Below are 20,299 nucleotides of genomic sequence, written 5' to 3'. Positions count from 1 at the left end.
AGGAAAAGATACAGCGTGAAGGCCATTGTTATAGCCAAATGGTCAAGGAAGAAGGAGTGAAGAGACTTAAAGGACATCAAAGAACCATCAACGCACATCTATGATGAAGGGCAGATTGATGACCCTGAGGTGAAGGCTGGCACCCCTAAGGACAATTGATTAAATCGGAACAAAGGACAGGATGACCCTCCCGTAGGTGTATTGGAATGTTTACACCAATGAAGAAGTAACCGATCACAAACTGACACAGCAAAATCCATAGACTTCAACAGAGAAAAAACCTATAAGAATAGGGTGCTTGGCCATGGGACTTTGGGTTAGTCTTGCCACACTCCAGGAGCCGCGGATTGCGACCGACAAGAGCCCAGCTCCACACTCGTGCTCAATCTAACTGGCCATTAGATTGACTCGAGCTACAACAGACTGGTAACTATGAACATCACTGGCAGGAGTGAGTGAGTGTGAGAGAGTGTGTGTGAGAGAGAGAGACCGAAAAGCATATGCTAACTGTTGTATTTTCAATAAATGCTGCGTATTTGCCTTCCTCTATAAATATCCCGTGTGCTTTGTATGAGCATAACAATGACAGAGGTCTATAAAATTGTGAATAGTGTGGAAAAAGTGAACAAGAAACTGTTGTTTACTCCTTTACATAACACAAGAACCAAGGGTCACCCAACCAACTAGGCCTCACATTCAATACCAAGAAAACTAAAGTGCTCCACCAGCAGGCTCTGAACCTTCAGGATCCTGCAATCAAGATCAACACAAGGACCCTGAGGGACGCTGAGCACTTCCCCTACCTCGGCAGTTATATGTTGCAGAAAGCCGACATTGATGAGGAGATTCAAGACTACCTCCTATTTGCCACTGCAGTTATCGGCAGTACAGGACATACATTTCTGGGGGGAAATCTGGGGCTGGGAGTTGTTGGGGTCATCCTGTGGAAATCTTAAGGCTGGTAAGAGCCAAAGTGTGGCTGGCTGGCTGGCTGTAGCACACACATACATAGCTGGGAGTGACTTACATGCTGAAGGCTGTTTTGTGAGCAGTCCAGGCTGAAGGCTACAGCAGTAAGGCATTGTAAAGGACACCCCAGATTACAGGGCAGGGGTGACACAGGTACTAATTAGTCTGGATTGTACCCTGGTATGTCACACCATCCCATGCTTAAATTTTATTCTGGAGTCTCTTTTGGCTACTGGTATGATTATAACTAGTACACCAATAGCCAAAAGATTCAAATATAGAATTTTCACTCTAAAATTAAGATTTTTTTATTTTCTCTCTGTACCTTCTTTCTCCTTTCCCAATTTTTTTTTAATTAATTTCTCTCCTAGTCTAGAAATCTTTTGGGCCCCTTTCGCATCCTGGGATTTTTAGTCAACATTCCCTCCCTACTTTGGGGGTAGTTGTTTTTCTTATCTTGGTATTTTTGGGGCACCTTATCCTTCTGGTTGGTTTGAGGCAGGGGGATTCATGCATTTCACCTCTCCTTAAAATTCCTTCTGGATTTTTTTGGGGTCATGCTCCCACTGTGGTCCCTTCATAGAGTGTGCTTCTTCTCACTTACTCCATTCCCCAAACTCACAGGAGGGTGCTGCCAACACCCCTAGAATGAAACTGATGAAAGCCTAGCCATTTTCACCCTCAGGAGCTAAAAAGACCACTGTAAATTCAACCCCAGATAAATCACTTTCACTCTTCCCCTGCACTGTTGCTTACAGTGCTGTAAGTGAAACGGCCTAGACTGCCTGAACTACCCTGGGTTTCATTCCTGCACAGCAGTAGCAGCTGTATCCTTGCCTGTACACTGGCCTAATATGGATTTTTCAAGATGCGTAGGAAAAGGGGCATAGGAAAACCTTTCAGTCAAAACTGAACATTTGCTGGGATAGTCTCTTTTGGCTACAACTGGCACAGATCGCTTACTCATGAAGTTTTTAGATTTCTTACATTGAAGATTTCTTTTTCATTGTGCAGTTTGAGTGAAGTTAATGGTATTTAGCACTCAGTCTTCATCTGTTTTATTGTCATTTTCTGGTACTAGTGAGGTGTGTTCTGTCAGGTGAATCTTAGGCCTTGGCTACACTCGCGGATTCACAGCGCTGCCGCGGCAGCGCTGTGAAGCACAAGTGTAGTCGCGCCGCCCGCGCGCGTACTCCACCTCTCCGAGGGGAATAGTACTCCACCTCTCCGAGGGGAATAGCTTGCAGCACTGCGAGGGAGTGTGCAGCGCTGCAGGCGCTGATTACACTGGCGCTTTACAGCGCTGCACTCGCTGCGCTCAGGGGGGGTGTTTTTTCACACCCCTGAGCGCAGCAAGTGCAGCGCTGTGAATTGCCAGTGTAGCCAAGGCCTTACAGTCATTTACTCTCCCTAGAAGAACAGTGAAACAGAGATTCCTTCAAGAGAAACTTCCAGACTCAATGTGTGAAGTTACTCATTTATCCTCTGGATGGGGTGGCACTTCCTAACAATGCAATTACATTATTACCATGTATATATTTTGCTAAACTGCTACTTAGGGTTTAAAAGAGATCACTATCTACTATTGACAATACAAATTAAGTTTTTGGGATAGTCAAGTGGGAAACTGCGTAATAGTTAAGCTTGTCTTGCCTATACTACAGTCACAAGTTGAATCATGTTTAAACACAGAACTTAAATGAGAAGGCCATTTCCCCTGTCCAGTGTGAACAAGGATGAACCATGCCATTTAGCATATTACAACATTTTGCAATACTAGGACTTAAGTCTACACAGATATGGAAACTATTAGCAACTTGCTAATAAGAACTGTCTTTGAACATGTTTCTGGCTAATATGGTTCCAATTTTCAGGCCTTAAACTGTATAATGGAGAAAAAGATGCTTTTCTCCTAATAACAGTTCCAAAATTGTGTGGTTTTGTTTTAAATAAAAAACAAAAGGCTGAAGTCAAATAGGTTAAATTATAATTTACAGTTAGGTTATTATTAGGTAGCCCTAAGGATTCGTGTACCCTACTTTCACCCACAGCATAAGGATCACCAGTTTTCCAGACAGAGAACACGATTCCCTTTAAATCCATCAATGACATTCCAAATCTGCCAGCAGGATCTTTAAATGGTGGGATGCACTTTCCCCCTTTCCTTCATCCTTGCTCAAGTGGCCAACTGCAAATTATTACCCTTTTAAACTCTGCTAGTCTGCTATGCATTTACATATTCCAGAAGAGAAGGATATTAATCCTTAACTCCATATTTTTATTTTAGCTAATCTATATGAAAATCTTTTCCTGAGCACTATGGTTATCTTCCAGGCTGATACACAGCATTAAAGATTGGCCTGGATCCAAAGCAACAAGATGTCCATTTTTTGTTACTTGACTGTATACAAAAAAAAAAGTCTGACAGGCTGGTTTTGTTTTGTTTGCTTGCTTGTTTTTTAAACCTTAGAAATATCAAGAATTCCAAAACTCATCTTCCCTGTTTTTACTAGAACTCCTCAGCTGTAGATTGGCAGTCTTCTCACCCCTCAGTCGCAGTTGTGAGGGATACTGAATCCTTAACAGAAAGATCTTTTCTTCCAAGTATTTTTTTAACTAAATAAAACAAGTTTTAAACCATCTCCAAAAAATCAGTTCCCGCCTCAATTTATCAAGCTTCACTTCCTTGGAGTTTCTGCTATAACACGCCTACTAACTCTCCAGTCACTTAGAGAGTCCTGTAGAATAGATAAAACCCCAAGCAGAAAAAAAAAAATCTATTCAGGCCTTCATTATGCATCAAGGGAAAAAAGGGCACAAATAACTTTCCCCCCAACCCCATGTGCAAGTTACCTTTAATGACACAGGATTTCAAGAAGAATTTTTGGGGTAGGTGAAAACAAGTAAATCTATAATAAGTGAATTCCTGTAAGAGACTGTTAACATCACTATTTGGATACAAGAAGGGTCATTCAGTCAAGGGGTGTTATTTTTTGTCTAGAGTCAACTAATTTATGTGATTTTGTAGCCAAATCAAAAAATCTAAGCCAATATGGTTGACAAAATGTGACATGTTTAAAGCTGATGGCTTGCTCTTTTTGCAGAGAAATATGTGATTACACTTTTCTTCCTACAGTCCATCTGAGGTGACTTCTGAAGAACCAAAGAAATATTAAGAGAAAGGAATGTAAACCAAGAAGCCAAATTCCAGATTGATTTATACATAGTCTGACTCCATTGACTTAACTGACTTTGTGAAAGTCACTGCAGAATTTTACACAGAGATCTCTCTCTTAAGCGGACACATTATTTTCTGTAAGTTACAATGTGTGGATGACAGTGAATAAAGGCTCCACCTATAACAAAGATTTTTTTTTTTCCAATCCCAAAGCAGAGATTCTCTGTTTAATTTATCTAATATTTCTTTTTCTGTAACCCAGATTTTTGCTAGGACAGACACTTACCTTCCTGGGTTATTTAGCAATGTGATTAGTTGTTCACCATATTTAATTCCCTATACAGAATAAATATATTTTTGTAGTGTGTTAAATACTGTTTTTCTAGAGTGAGACATCTCTAAAATAGTGTGGACCATTATCTTAAAAACTAGGAACAAATGCCTGATTAGAATTAAAAGCCACATGAAATGTATGTCCTAAATCAAACCTCAAAAAGCAATGCAACTAACAAGACTTGCCAGACAAGTAGCCCAAACACCATGACAAAACTGCAAAGACATGCAGTAGGGAAATCAAAAGGAAGAAAGAAATAATCAAAAAATGAGACTAAGCACTAGTAACAAGTCAGCAAGGACAAAAATATAAACAAGAAAGATTCTTAGCATTAAACACTGGATTCAAAGTAACTGGCATTATGCCACAGTGTGGGTGGATTCCAAGTTACCATTTATGGACTGCAAGCCACCAACAGAGCTCCATATCACTAAGGCAAACCATCTGTATACTGTAGATATTTTGCTTGGGTATCTTTCAAAACAGTGTACTTTTAGAACCATCTTGATTATAAAAAAGGGGAAGTTTAAGGGAACTGACAAACCATGACATATGCAATATAAGGCTCAGGCTGTTCCTAAAGTAAGGGCATAGGCAGCTCAGCAGTCTCTTAAAATATATTGTATGTCCATCTGAAGTCTAACACTTATTTTAAAGAGGCACCAATTCTAAAATGCAACATTCCTTTATAGTTATTGTGCCTTGTTATTAACTTTCAGTAAATATGGTAAATGTTGACTAGAGCATCCCACTATTATTATAGGATGCCAATCTGTGTGCTAGGCTCTCAGCTCCAAAGGGCTCTGCAGTCAGCAGGAACAGAGCCTTACCTATTAAAGGATGAGTGACTGGATTCACTCTCAGTTTCTCATATTGTGTGTGTTTACATTTGGAAAACTCAGTTAGTTTGCTGTACTACAAAGAAAGGCAGCAAAGACAATCTCCCTCTTTCCTCCAAGAAAGGATGTGGGCCTGATGCAAACCCTGCAGAGACCTGCACCTCAGGTTGAGCTGACGCTAGGCCTAGCCTCAACTTCCAGAGGGTCCCACCTTTCTGGTGCTGCTCCTGTCATTCCCCCCCCCCCGCTACCAGGTCCCATTCTGCTCAATATGAACAGCTTCTCCAAGCCACTTGGGGCTATTTGTTTCCCCGTCCCGCACTGCAGGTGTTGCTTTTGCATCCCTCCCCCCACCCTAAAGACCTCCTACCCCATCACCCCCCCCCACCCGGGGCTGCTTCTGCCGCCCCTCTCCCCACCAAACCCCAGGCCTGCACCACCCCCACGCTCTCAGCCCTCAGTCTCCTGCCCCTCGGGGTCTTCCCCTCACCCGGGCGCAGAGGCATCACCTCCTGCGCACCGCGCTGGGTAGCAGAAGCCTAAGCGCCGCGGGGCGGGGTCGGGCCAGCTCTGGAAACGAGGCGGGCAGGTGGCTCCCCGCCCCGGGGGCTCGGGCAGGGCCCCAGGCCTCTTACCTGCTGCTACCACAGCGGCCGCCAGGCAGAGCGAGAGGAGCGGCAGGGGCGGCCCCAGCAGCACCTCCCTTCCCACCCCCGGGAGCAGAATGACGGGCCCGGCCGCCCCGGGAGGCATGACGGGAAATTCCTGGCCAGCGGCAGCTAATGCCAAATATGAGCATGGAACAGAGGAGAGAGTACAGGGGCCAGCTCCGTCCTGCCCCCAACGCGCCCCGCCCCGCCCCGCCCCGCCGGGCACCAACCCAGCCGCAGGGCCGGGCTGCCGGGTGTGGTGCTGCTCCCCCTAGAGCAAACGGCACCCCAAGTGTTATTTGGGGGGGAGACTCCCACCATAAGCGGAGCCCTTGCCAGCTTGCGTCAGGCGAGGAGCTGGCACGGAGCGTCTCTCTCCCTAGGGTGGGGAATTACTGCGTGGGCTTTAGCACAGGCCTGAGAGTCGGACACTGTTGCAGCCCAGCAATCATTTCAGCCCTATCTCACTGGGGAAGGATGGTCCGACGAAAATGGAGCAGGCCGTCTCTGTTAATACAGGCTTCGCCACCGACCCCACTGCTGCTCCCTTGCAGGCTGTAGGGAGACTGCAAACTGATAATTTCAATAATAGTTTTTGTAATTTGAACCCATTACCTAGGGTGACCAGACAGCAAGTGTGAAAAATCAGGACAGAGGGTGGGGTAATAGGAGCCTATATAAGAAAAAGCCACCAAAATCAGGACTGTCCTTATAAAATAGGGACAGCTGGTCACCCTGCCATTACCAAGAAAAAAGAAAAACCACCTCCTCCAACTCCTGTAAAGGGTAAATAGCAGCCCGTGAAAGTGACTTTCACGCCCAAGGCGGGGTTCAAATCACTAATCTAGAAATACGACTATTGTTAGCATCTCTCAATTTATTAATTTCCCCTTTTAGCATTGAAGCAAGTCCAGATTATATATTGGAAAATGCTTAATACAAACAGGAAAGGATGTGGTAGAGTGACCAGCTTCATTAATGTATTTGCTGTAAAAACTATGGTGTTGGCTCCCTAATCTGAAAGAGACCACCACTCAGCTATAATGGCTTTTTAGTCAAGAGAGTGCATAAGGGAGATATGGTCTTTATTTCTCTTCTTGCTGTAGTAAGATTAAACCTACATTAAATGGTGCAACTGGTCTCAGAGAGCATAGACCTCTGAGGGAGAGGAGAGGGAAGGTGGGTATTATTTAGTTAGGTAGTTTACTGGTTTAACCACTATAGTGCCAAGTGTCTTAAAAGCCTTGAGTACAGCTTTATGAATATCTGAAGATTAGTAACCCCTGTGTGCTAGCTTTAACACACCCAGAGAAAAAGTGGTGGCTATTTAAGAATTTTATCACAAAGGAAAGTGGTGTCATTACCCAGCATAGCAATAAGAAAGGGTTAATCATGGTCTTTTACATGTCAAGTATTGCATACAATTGCTGTCAGACAGCAGATGTGCTTCTATAATTAACTTTTCTTTACTGTTCTCCACAGACCATAAAGATAGCATTGCAAAAGAAGCAAATACAACTGGCTAAACGTAGAAACCAGAATTACAACACAGCTATAGAAACTGTTCTGGAAAGCCAGAGGATTTAACGAAAGATAGATGTTTCAAAAACAGAAAAAAAAACCTTAATAGCAGCATAGAAGAAACCAGGAAATATTAAAAGTATTTCCAACTTTGAACTGTTTTTAAGAAGTTTTCTGATTGGGCTGTTTGTCATCTTCCCCTACCCATACTCACTCTTGTATTTTAATTCAAAATCTATAGGGATTTTCTTCATTGCACTAGTGCGCTCACCTTTTGATATTTCAAAATATGCAGGTTACAATTTCCCTAGTACAGTAACATAGCTTTTAGACTTTCAGGCACCTATAAAACATTCTAGTCTCCAGGAATAGGCATTTATTGCGGTCTAACTTTTGGGGAAATACAATACCTTAATCAAATAAATGATTAAAAGGTGACTTAGTCACAATCCACAAGTAATGGCAGGGGAAAAAGATTTGTCATAGTAGCTATCTACCAGAAAAAATATGAGATCCAATGGTTGGAAGCTGAAGCTAGACAAATTCACACTAGAAATAAGGTGTAGTGCATGATAATCAATCATGGACGTCTACCTAGAGATATGATGGGAGTCTACAAATTTGTTATAGCTCAAACAGAAGTTATGAGCTTGATGCTGCTGACATTTGTGGATGAGATTCTTGGACCAGTGTTATGCAGGTCAGATTAGGTAATCATAATGTTCCCTTCTGGCCTTAAAATATATTACAAAAATAAAATACACACTCACTGGAACTCCCACATACTCCCGTGCTCAATGTCAGTGATCTCTCAGCTCAAGATTGGTCTTCAGTGGAGTTAAAGTATGTATTAAATCAGCTCTACAGCATAGTCTAAACTTGTGTCTTGTGAACATGAGTTTTTGTTAAAACTTTAAATAGTTGTAGTACGAAGCTCTTCTCTCACCCATTCACCAAATGCAGACAAACATACAAATCAAAGAGAGACTTCTGAAGATGGAAAAGTTGAGACACATATAAAAACCCCTAATAAACCTTTAATTAGAGTTTTGTTTTTGTTTGTTTGTTTTTACAGGACAGGTGACAAATTACATCAAATATCTGATTTTTCTCAAATGTCCAGATATTATACACATTCCCCTCTGTCTTGCAGGGAGGGATATTGGTCAACTTAACAGTTTTAGGTAAAATAAGCTGCATAATAGTCCATATTACAATAATAAAATGTACAGTGTTTACAAGAAATATATTTTAGAAGCAAGAAAATGATGCATCTGCATCAAAAGGTGACCTTTTAAAATGCCACAACTATTTTTACATTCACTCTTGCAACAGGTCACAAGATGGGGTCACTAAGATCAGGTCAACAAATCACTATGATGCACATCAAATACAGCAAAATCGGTTTATATACATATATAATACATATACATGTATATTATACATATACATATATGTATATATAGTAAAACTCATGAAAATCTACCAGACCTGACATAAAATCTACTCACTCATCAAAAATATGTACTTGTCCCTCATGAGTAGAAATTTGCATGGCAGATTATATATATATTATATATACTCATTCATTAGCATCTGAGACGTAAAACTGAGAATTAAAAAAATTTTCAGATAACAAACCCTCCAATAATAAACATGGTGCCCACAAAAGCACAAGGTAAGGCACAGTAAGATTTTCTGTTGCAGAATAGTGTGCATCATGTTTAATGAACCATAAGAAAAACATGCATTATTTGTGCAAGTTCATGCTGCAAATCCATCATATCTACAAAAGAAAGTGAGTTTTACTAAATTTATTTTAACTGGTACACTTTCAGTCTCACCACCTATGCAATATTTAGCTGGATAATTATAGACAAAATTATATTGTATAAACAAGGGATCAGTGCAGCCAATAGTCTTAGATTTGCAATGAAACTTCTCAGCAACAATTCTGTAGTTACTAAGAGTGAATAAATGTTAATACATAAATTTAACATTGAAATAAAGTAACTCACTTGTACATTTATATTTCTAGCTCTCATGAACCAAAATTTTGTTGCAAAAAATATGCACCCTTGTTAATTTTACAGGTAACTGGTTAATTAAAACTTATTTAAAGTTATAAATATATTAGGAAAGTTACTTAATCCCAATAGTACTTTGTCACAGTCCTGGTATTTGTAATAAATACAGCTTTTCACAAAATATGTTTTCAGTATCTGCCAATTGCTTCTTTATTGCTCACATAAATTTGAATCCACCACAATTGGTATCAGACCTTTCACACAAAATCATAGTCAGATATTTCAATATAAAAACTATAAAAGATATTTAACTTGTATCTAATACTTTAAGGTGTTCGGCCGTTTGACTTTTATGTGATGGTACAGCCAACACTATAAAAAACATTAGGTTATGAATAAAATAGGAAGCTTATTCACTGCTTTAATGCAGACATCCTCACAGAACACGACTACTTTTGCCACCACCAGCATTTACACTTATGTACAAAAACCAGTATATCTGCATTCAGTTTCTGTTTCCCTCATTTATATGCAACCACTACAGCCAAATTAATTTTCCCATACCCCAGCTGCAGCAAATGAATCCTTTACAGCAACAGAAACCTAAGATTAGACTGAAAAATTAACATTTTTTACTTATTCGCCATCAGGAACTGTAGGTGTTTGTTACAAAATATCCACAAGATTATTTCAAAGGAAACTATGGAAATACAGGAAGCCTTTTTTTCTCCATGCTTTTGGATTATTATCAAAACACTTCTTGGTGCAAAAAAATACAGCCGCCACATCTGAAAATGTTTAATAAATTCAGTGTTCTTCATGCAAAAATTAAATGCATTGTTTATTCAAGCTCCAAAAACTTCCTGAAGCAACTGTTTTTGTCCACTTAGTATTACTGCCTCATTGCTAAGTCCCTTTGGAAACAAGATTTCTGGAACGTTCAGACTTTTATTTAATCAATGAAAATATTACATACAAAAAGCACTAAAAAAGGAAGACGGCAGCCAAACAGGAATTTTCCTGCTGCAAGTAACAGTCCTACAAGTTGTAGAAAGTCTTCTCAGGAGCTTCCCTGAGAGTTAGTTGTGCCTGTTCGTAGACGAAGATGTGACATTGAGTTCATGTGTTTGTTTGATGGCTTCAAGGGTGTGTTGCAAGTAAGAGCCTGGGGAAAGCGATGATGATATCGATCTAGCCGCAGGTATTTTACCGTTACCAGCTTTCCTGTAGTAAAATACAACCAATTACTAGTTTGAGTATGTAATAAGACCATTACATTTAGTTTAACAGATAAATACTTCAGTGCACTGATGTAATCAACAAATTGCCAGACAATTCATACCTACGAAAAATGTCAAAATGTATTTTGTTATTGCTTAATATTTTAGTTAGAAGCCATCTTACAATGCTAGCTAAAAATGACAGTAGCTGCATTTTTCCCCAGTTTATAACCCCCAAACTTCTTACCATCAAACCAAGAGCCATGTAATGCTTTAAAAGCCTTTCCAGCATATTCCGGAGACAGACACTTGACATATACACAACCCTGCGGTGAGAAAAAAAAATTTAAGTTTAAGACCAACAAGCCAAAAAAATATAAAGGGAATACCGGAAATGCCTTTACCTCACGTGAATTTTTGTCCACAGCAATATGAACAATTCCATCATTATCGCTGCATTTTTCCAAGATTGCTTCTTGAATTGCCAAATGCCAGTGGTCACCAATTTCCCTAAGTAAAACAATTAAGAGAAGATATAATGAAAGTCTACATGAACACTTTTTTACATTTCTATTATGAAGTCTGATTCTGATTTTTTTTTTAAACAAAGCAATGTTTAAAGGAACATGCAAAGTATGTTAATTAGATATTAATATGTAGTAACATTAACCCTTGGGATGTGCACCCTTGGATGGCCAATTAAAGTAGCTAATAAAATGTTACGGTCCCAACGTGGCAATGCATCCTTTTCCAGGGGGAAAGAGTAAAACAATCCCTTTTAAAAATCTAGAAAACAAATCAGATTTTTAAAAACTGATAAAAGCAGTAAAGAGTCCTGTGGCACCTTATAGATTAACAGACGTATTGGAGCATGAGCTTTCATGGGTGAATACCCACTTCATCGGATGCATGTCACCCACGAAAGCTCATGCTCCAATATGTCTGTTAGTCTATAAGGGGCCACAGGACTCTTTGCTGCTTTTACAGATCCAGACTAACACGGCTACCCCTCTGATACTTAAAAATGGATGTTTCCTGAACTGGAGGGAAAACTGCCAAGATTGCTACCAAGTAAACTCTCAGGGAGCTTAGAGAAAGGCCCAAAGATCTGAGGTGTAACAGGTACTCCAAAATGTCTTGAATCCTAGTTTCTGATAGAAGTATGCCCTGGAGAGTGGACCAGATTGAAAGCTGCTTCCACTTGTCTAAATAAGCAACTGTAATGGATTGCTTTCTGCTATTAAGCAATACCTCCTGAATTGCCACTGAGCAGTCCTCCACCTGAATTAACCTTTACACCATAAGGTGCAGACTGTTCATATCTGCATGCAATATCTGCCTGTGCTGCTGGGACAATAGGTCTGAAGAAGAGGCAGAGAGCTGATGGAGGTTGAATCAAGAGGCTGTGAAGGTCTAAGAACCAGCATTGTCTCAACCATGCTGGAGCTTTAAGAATTATCTGGCATGGTCTCCTGTCAACTTGAGGATCACCTGTGGGATGAACAGAATGCAGGGGACTGAGAGGAAGAATCTGTACAGGAGACTCCTACACTGTAGGAGAGAAGTGTCAGTAAATGAGCCTGGACTGTCACCCACTTGCGAGTTCTGAGCACACTGTTCTTCAGAGACCATTCGTGATTTTTGGGAAGTTTCCTGCTGAGATGACTGGCCAACAGATTCTGGGAACAATGTGTCCCTTTTCATGCAAAAGTCTGTTTCAATTCTTTTGACAAAGCTGATTGGATAGTATCTAGACCAACAAGCCCTTGATGTGAGGGAGAAAAGTGCAGCAAGCCTTGAAAATTGTTTGAGGATATTGATAATGAAGGGCCAAATCATATTCTGTCTGTAATGATTGGGTTCACAAACCTTCTAGCTAAGCACCCCATCCTATCAGGGATGCATTGTAATGAATGTCTTGGATGAAAAGGGATGAGAAAATGGCACACCCCTGCATATGTTGTTCTGATCCACTCGCTGGTCTAAAGACACTAGGAACATAGGAGGTACATGGACCTACTTGTCTAAGGGATTTCTGTTTCGTCGATAGTTTTACTGTAGCCCACCGGGAGAACGTTTGATCACATAAGTTCATGAGGCCATGTAGTAAGCTCAGACGGTGGTGGTGGGGCATGACATGAGACACTTACACAGCTGGACAACAGTCTGAAATCTCTCCTGAGAGAGAAAAGCAGTCAACTTCGTAGATGCAAGTAGGGTCCCAATGAACTTGATTTTTTTATGTTGGAACTAATGCAGATATTCCCTTGTTCAGCATAAGTCTCAGACTGCCGAAGAAATGAAGGATGAAATGGATGTCGTGGAGAACATCATGTTCAGATCTGCTCTGAAGTAACCAATCATACAGGTAAGAGAAGACATGAATTCCTTTCCTCCTTAGGTAGGACACCACCACACTCTTGCTGAATACTTGTGGCACCAATGACAGACTAAAGGGGAGTAACGTATTCTGATAAAGTTGTTTAGCTATCACAGAATTTAAGAAGTTTCCTGTGATTCGGCAAGACTGCCACATGGAAGCAAGCTTCCTTGAGATGAAGGGCAGCAAACAGCGCTGCAATCTTGGGAAAAAATAATCGATGTTAGGGAGGCCAAGGGAACTCTTACGTACTTGATGGACTTGCTGAGATTTCAAAGAACTAGAATGGGTCTCAGACAACCCCCCTCCACGGACTTGGGAATCAAAGTATTGTAAATAATACCCCTTTCCCCAATGTTGAAAGAGAACTTCTCCTATGGCTCCTAGAATGAAGTGTCTGAACTTTTTGAATGAGCACTGATTTGTGAGATGGGTCTCTGAGAAAAGATGGGGTAGCTAGGTGGAGAAGGAGGTCGACAGAAACTAGAAAGAATACCCCAGTCTCTCAGTGCTTGTCTGTCATTATAGATTCCCAAGCACTGAGGAAATGTGATCATCTGTTTCCAAACTGGGGTGGGAGGAAGGAGGACTGGCTGTTGCTAGCAACTGTAGAGCTGTCCTCAAAGGAGGAATCAAATGGCATGCCTCCCGACAATCGCTGAGGATGAGGTGCTTGTGTTGTGCTACAGTTAAAGGTCTGTACAGGCACCTCTTGGGGGCTGGAGTATCAAACACTAATAAGCAAAGTGTTGCTTGAGAGTCTTTAAAAGAATGCAAGGTCGCATCAGTTTTATCTGAAAACAAAGACAAAACTGCCAAATGGAATGTCTTCAATCATTTGTTGACAGTTCATAGCTATTCCCGAGTTCTGTACCCAGGAAGCTCTCCTCACAGTTGCTTCTTCTAGAGTGAGTGCCTCTGTAGTATCAGCCACATGAAGTACAGACTGGAATGACATCTTAGTCACCATGCAATCTTCTGCAAAGAAAGTCTTAAATTCCTCCTTTGCATCCTCTGGTAGTTTCTCAGAAAACATGGACATTGCACCTCAGTTTACAGTCATGTTTAGCTAACAGTGCCTTCTAATTTACTATATACATCTTGAAAGAGGAGGTAGAATAACAAATTTTCTCCCATTTAAGTCAAGTTTTTGGGGCTCTTTTTCTTTGGGAATTTATTTAAGTCTCCCCGATGTGATCTCTCATTGGTAGCGGTCACTGCAAAAGAGTTCAGTGTGGCATGGGAATAAAAACACTTGAATGTTTGTCTGTGTGCTTAGCTGTAGGGGCTAAGGAGGCTGGCATATGCCATAAGGTCTTTACTGGTTCTAGAAGAGCCTTGTTAATAGGGAGGGGCTATCCTCTCAGGGGCAGAAGAGCATGTCCAAAAGCTTGTGATGTTTTCTTGTACAAGCTCAGCTTTTATGTCCAAAGCTGCAACCGTTCTTCTCAGAAGTTCCTAATGAGACAATCATCTGCAACTGAAGAGGAAGTATCCAGGATCATGAAGTCATTAAGCGAGGAGGAAAAGAGGTTAACAGGAGCAGACGGATCCTCCTGTGTTAAAAACTGTGCAAAGATTTCTCCTGAAGCACTAGGTGCTCTGTGGGAACAGCATTTTGTACTTCCAACCAAGGTGGCTGTGTCATCATATGCTCTGGTGAGCTTCCCCCATGACTGGGCTGGTGATCAAGACCCAAGGGAATGGAAAACACCCCAATGTTTAACATTCTAAATCCAAACTGTGCAACTTTAAGACTGTATTCTTAATTTTACAGCCAATGCGGTCTGTTGCATGTAAGCCATAGAAGAGCCAGTGTCTCTTTTGGTGCTTCAGAAAAACAAACATTTTTACAGCCAAACAGGGGACAGCCAGAGTGACAGTGTATTTGGACAGCAGATGACTGACTACACACTATTGTTGAGGAAGTGGTCTGCAGAATGCTAACACCGAAAAGCAAGATGAAAGGGAGGATAAGGTAAGTAAAAAGAGTCTCTAGTCACTTTGGCTGGTAATGCATGGTAACACATCCTGAATGTTAATTTTTTGCTTATATACCACTATTTCTCTGACCGAAGTACTGGGGTTGAAGTCTTTGCGATGTGGTGCATTTTCAGGAGGGATTTGAAGAATGAAAGTTTTCCACGCTGTCCTAAGGCACATTGAAAATAGCACTTGGAGTATGACCACATTTACTTACATGACGGGATCAAACATATTGCGAATCTTTAGACATGGTGTCAAACTGTTTGGTGGCGAATTTCTTCTATCTAGATGAAATGCTACAAGGAAAAAAATGAATTTAATAGTTTAGTAAGTGATTAATACAATACTATCTAGTTTACAAGCATCTCATCTTTATATTTAATCCTTTTGTTGCCTTGAACTTAAGAGTAAGAATACCTTCCTTCCACAATATGAAAGGAAAAAACATTTCAACAAATTACAATGTTCCCATAAAGACACTAATAATACTGAGAAAAACACCACACTTATTTTTTCAGATCCATAATTGCTAGCTTTAAAAATATTAGTTTTGATATTCTGGCCAGTACACTAGATGGTAAACAAATTCCAGATAGCTAAAAAGTTGTATGCTATAACTAATGCATAAATTGCATGCACTATCTGTAAGTGAAAACAGAAATGTAAGTTTTTGCTAACTAGTTTAAATTTGACAAGTATGTATGCAGTAAATTATTCAGTTTTAATTATGACTTACCAATATGTTTATAAGGATGTAATTTTATGGTGAACTTTTCATTTATACTATCCTTTGGGTATTCTATAATTAATCAGAATCTACTAAGAAATAGGGACGGATGTTTCAATACAAAAATATTTCCATTTCCATTATTCTTTATATTGGAGTGACATATGAAGGCCCACAATCAGGATGGGGACACTAGTATTAGGAACTGCACGTACACACTAGTAGAAATGATCCTTGAGCCAAAGAACTTACAATCTAATTTTAAAAACAAAAACCACACCAAGTTTACAAAGAAGAGAAGGATGAGAAGAGTGAAAATAAGGATGTGGTTACATAGATTAGCAACTGCACAACTTGATGGTACTATATCTGAAAGGGTTTCTGAAGAAAGACAAACTATCCCATTTCTGCACAATCTGTCAGTGGTTAACACTTTCTTGAAGGTGTTACAGTCAAAGTGTTTTAAGTAGAAATCTGAAGGAGTTGTTAGTAGCCTCACAAATTAATTTGAGGAGGGCATTCCATTTAGGGTTGCCAGGTATCTGGTTTTCGACCAAAAAGTCTGGTCGAAAAAGGAACCTGGTAGTGTGCCCTGCTAACCGGACTTTAATTACCTGCAGTAATCGGCCTCCACCACCAGGAGGCGGAAAGAGCAGCAGCTGGAGCCTGCAGAAGGATTCAGGAAAGGCTCCAGCGGAGAGAGGTACTGGCAGCTCCCCCTTCCCCCACCCTGCCCCAGTTACCCCCCACCATCCCCGGAGCGCAGATCCCCCTTCCCCACTCATGTAAGGTGTGTCTGAAGTGACATTCCCATCAAGTTTAAGGGAAACAAAACCATGGGAAGTTTAATTTCTGACTTCCCTTTCTAAATTAAAGCAAACTGTTGGTTGTGCCAGACAGAAATAGGAGACGTGTGGCAAAAACATCCTATATATTTTTTAAGAAGAGCGGTTCCACTCTGAAATGCTACAAATATTTTATCATGGATACATATTTTGGGTCAGTGACTTCCCCACTATAGAGTTTATTTATTATTTGAATGCCACTCTTTCATGCTCCACCTGAAACGGAAGTCATGCTTTTTTTCCTGACACAATGACAGAAATAAATGTTCTGGAGGCCCAACCCTGCCCTTACACCTGTACATGACTGTTTCCAACGAGTTAGCACAAGGATAATGAAAGTCAGACTCTGACCCTGTAAATGAAGCGCAGTTATTTTTGTTGATAATACATGAGCCAGAAAATAGCTCACTTTCTGTCTGACTACTCTGAGGGCTCTGCTGTATGGCCATTGCAGCACTAACAGAAAAGCTTCTACCTGGTACTGAAGTAAGCAGATGAGATGCTAAGTACAGAGGAGCTAGTCTATTCAGTAGGAAAGTGCTATTTTTATATTGTCACTTTTTCAGACAATAACTGCAATTTACATTTAAGTAGATTAGAAAAAGCAAATTCTTCCTTTTCAAATGACAGATTAGCCTCATTAGGAGATGCAAGAATAAATGTTAAGTGTAGAATGCAAGATACAAATTACATTTAATAATATAACTATACCTTGGCCTTGCCATACTTTAGATGGTATAACTAAAATTTTGTCACATGCTGCAGATGGCTGTATCCATCTCCAAACCAAGAAGTCAGTGCCACCTATTCGTCGTGTCTCTGTGCGAACTCTAGATTCATTTGCAGCAAGAAAGTCAACTGCTCTATTCCAGACCTTCTTCATTTTTTTCCTTCAATTTAGAGCAAGAACAAGAATTATAATTTTAATATTCAAACAAAATACATTGTGCATCCAAATACTTGTAATTTTTAATTAAAAGAAATATGGAAGTTACTTACCCGTAACTGGAGGTTCTTTGAGATGTGTGATCCCTATCTGTATTCCACACGTGGATAAGCATGTGCACCAGGCACCTGTAATCAAAAGATTTCTAGCAAGTAGTGTCCGTTGGCCCACCATGCACATTTCTTCTCATGCTCTGAGCAGCAGGTATAAGGGCGGTGTGGACCGATGCCTCCCCAGTTCCTTCTTACTGAGAATCCAGTGATGATCTGCAGCAGGAGGGGAAGGAGGGCAGGCAGTGGAATACAGATAGGAACACAACTCTCGAGGAACCTCCAGTAACAGGTAAGTAATCTCCATTTCTTCTTTGAGTGCTGGTCCCTATATGTATTCCACAAATATGTGATTGGTAAGCAATTAAACAGCGGTGGAGGGAGTGCAAGGATGCAGTTGTTATAGATGTCTGAATAGTGCTGTCCCCACAGCTGCATCTGCAGATGTCTGGACCAATGCCTGTTTCACGAAAGTATGGAGAGAGCTCTTGCCTTACATATGTCCAGTATAAATAGGGCTTGAAGAGATGCTGTAGAAGTCACTTGTGTTCTAGTGGATAGGGCACTAACCGCTCTGGGGAGGCATATACGCCAGTTGATAATGAATGATGCAGCAAGAGATCCATTCAGTCTCTGAGCAAATAATGCTTGTCCTTTTAATCACTCTGCTAAAGGAACAAGCTATCTAGGCATTTTCCTAATTGATTTTGTTCTCCAATGTCAGAACACTAAAGCCCATCGTACATCAAGAGTGAAATCTTCTCTCCTCATCAGAAGCATGAGGTTTTGGAAAAAAATACCAGTAAGTGAGTAGGCTGATACGTGTGAAACTCAGAAATTACTTTAGGGATAAATTTTGGGTGAAGGCAAAGGGAAACCTCTTTATGCAAACCAGTATACTGCCATAAGCACTCCCAGTTCACTTGCCCTTCTTGTTGAAATGATGGTGACTAGGAAGACTATCTTCATAGAGAGGTAGGACATGGAGCAGGTAACAAAATGATTAAAAGGGAAGTTCTGAAATAACAAGATTAAGATCCAATTGCAGGGATGGTTTTACCACCAGTGAAAAAGTCCTAATGAGGCCTTTCAGGAACCTAATTGTAGTTAGATGAGTGAGTGTGAAAACAGAATAGCTCTCAACTGGAGGATGAAAAGCAATGATTGCTGCAAGGTAGACCCACAGCAAACTAACAAAGTCCCAAAGCCCATGAGTAGGTAGTCTAGAGTAACAGCAATTCTCATGATTTCTGTGGATAATTGGCTCTGTTGTGTCCAGGTGAAGAAACATCTCCATGGGTCAGACAGCATTTTCTGGTGCAATCCTTTCTGCTTTGATTGAGAATAGATTGAACAGTCTCCAAACATGAATGTTCTATGTCTGATGCCCATCCAAATACGAGGCTGTGAAATGAGGAGGGCCTGGGTTGGGATATCTGGCCTCATTGTTCTCGAGGCAGTAGATCTGGAAAGGGTCGGATATTGATGAGAGGTCAGGTTGATGTTTTCAGAAGTTATCTGAGCCAGTTGGACACAATGAGAATAACCTGAGCTTTGTCATGGTGAATCTTCTGTAGAATTTGTAGTGTCATTGGGATGGAAGGAAAAGGCATACCTGAGGTGGTTCATCCATGGTAGATGAAAGACATCGCTCTGGCGGCCTTGGCCCAGAGCTGTTGCCTCCATCACTTACGAGGGATGTGTCCATGAGAATGGTCACACACGGCGGATGGATAAGGAAAAGACTCCCGCACATACTTGTTCTGGGTTTGTCCAACAAGACAAGCTATGGCCTTGGCAGGAATTATACTCTAGTATTTGTCTTGTATCTGTATGGTTAGTAAGACCACAGCCAGGCCAGGACTTTTCTATATTGACAGATTTCCCAAGGAAGATATCAGACAATGGAGGAATAGGGACAGACTGAACATCCATTCTAGACCTGCCAGTCAAGAGCCAGTCATCTACATATGGAAAGATGGCGTAGTCATCCAGGCCACCATCACTGAGAAGACCTTTGTGAAGACCCTGGGTGCTGTAGCTAGGCCGAACGGGAGCACTTTGAATCGGTAGTGCTGTTGGCTTACTAGGAAACTGAGGAACCTTCTGTGGGACAGGCAAATGTCCACATAAAAGTAGACATCTTTCACATCAAGAGCCACGATCCATGCGCCCTCTTTAGCAGAGGGGATTATCAACGCTAATGTGACCATGCAAAATTTTGATTTTTGAATAAAGACATTCAGTTGGCGTACACTGAGAATTGGTCTCCAAACTCCTTTTTCCTTGGGCGGGAAGAAATATGGGGAGTAGAACACTTTCCCTTGATGCTGAGGTGGCACGTGCTCTATAGCTTCTCACTGAAGAAGAGTCCACCTCCTGATGTAGGATCTCCTTGTGAGAGTGGTCCCTGAAAAGGAGTCAGGAAGGGGTTTCTGATGGTGAGGTGACAAACTTGATTGCAAAGCCAGACTGAATCCTCTCCATCACCCACTTGCACACTCTTGTTGCCCTCCAGTTGTGAGTGAAATGAACAAGGCAGACACCAAAAGTTTGCGGCGGGGGGAGGGGCATGAAGGATGGCATCAATAGAGGAACGCGGTTCTCATGTATCCTGTCAAAAGTAA

At 41.1% G+C, this 20,299-nt stretch overlaps 2 protein-coding genes across 12 annotated transcripts in view; both read right to left on the bottom strand.

Moving 5' to 3' along the window:
* Positions 1-6,113, bottom strand: part of MSRB3 (methionine sulfoxide reductase B3) — a 135,989-nt gene extending 129,876 nt beyond the window's left edge. Inside the window, exon 1 of one of the 7 annotated variants that reach the window (XM_042853041.2) lies at positions 5,956-6,113. In XM_042853041.2, the coding sequence (XP_042708975.1) occupies positions 5,956-6,073 (118 nt within the window). In that variant the 5' untranslated portion in view covers positions 6,074-6,113. The remainder of the gene's footprint in view (positions 1-5,955) is intronic. The other 6 variants (XM_042853087.2, XM_042853157.2, XM_042853060.2 and 3 more) reach the window with 6 other exon arrangements.
* Positions 6,114-8,508: 2,395 nt separating this feature from the next.
* Positions 8,509-20,299, bottom strand: part of LEMD3 (LEM domain containing 3) — a 78,880-nt gene continuing 67,089 nt past the window's right edge. Inside the window, exons 9-14 of one of the 5 annotated variants that reach the window (XM_008171470.4) lie at positions 17,676-17,750; positions 17,388-17,566; positions 15,319-15,400; positions 11,143-11,248; positions 10,986-11,064; positions 9,702-10,742 (exon numbers count right to left, since the gene is read on the bottom strand). In XM_008171470.4, the coding sequence (XP_008169692.2) occupies positions 10,579-10,742; positions 10,986-11,064; positions 11,143-11,248; positions 15,319-15,400; positions 17,388-17,566; positions 17,676-17,750 (685 nt within the window). In that variant the 3' untranslated portion in view covers positions 9,702-10,578. Of the gene's footprint in view, positions 10,743-10,985; positions 11,065-11,142; positions 11,249-15,318; positions 15,401-17,387; positions 17,567-17,675; positions 17,889-20,299 lie in introns of those variants that run through there. The other 4 variants (XM_042853251.2, XM_005303201.4, XM_065558352.1 and 1 more) reach the window with 4 other exon arrangements.

This window comes from Chrysemys picta, chromosome 1 (assembly GCF_011386835.1).
Source record: "Chrysemys picta bellii isolate R12L10 chromosome 1, ASM1138683v2, whole genome shotgun sequence".
NCBI lineage: Eukaryota > Metazoa > Chordata > Testudines > Emydidae > Chrysemys > Chrysemys picta.
Note: the sequence above shows the minus strand (reverse complement) of the source record. Positions and strands in the feature narration are given on the sequence as shown.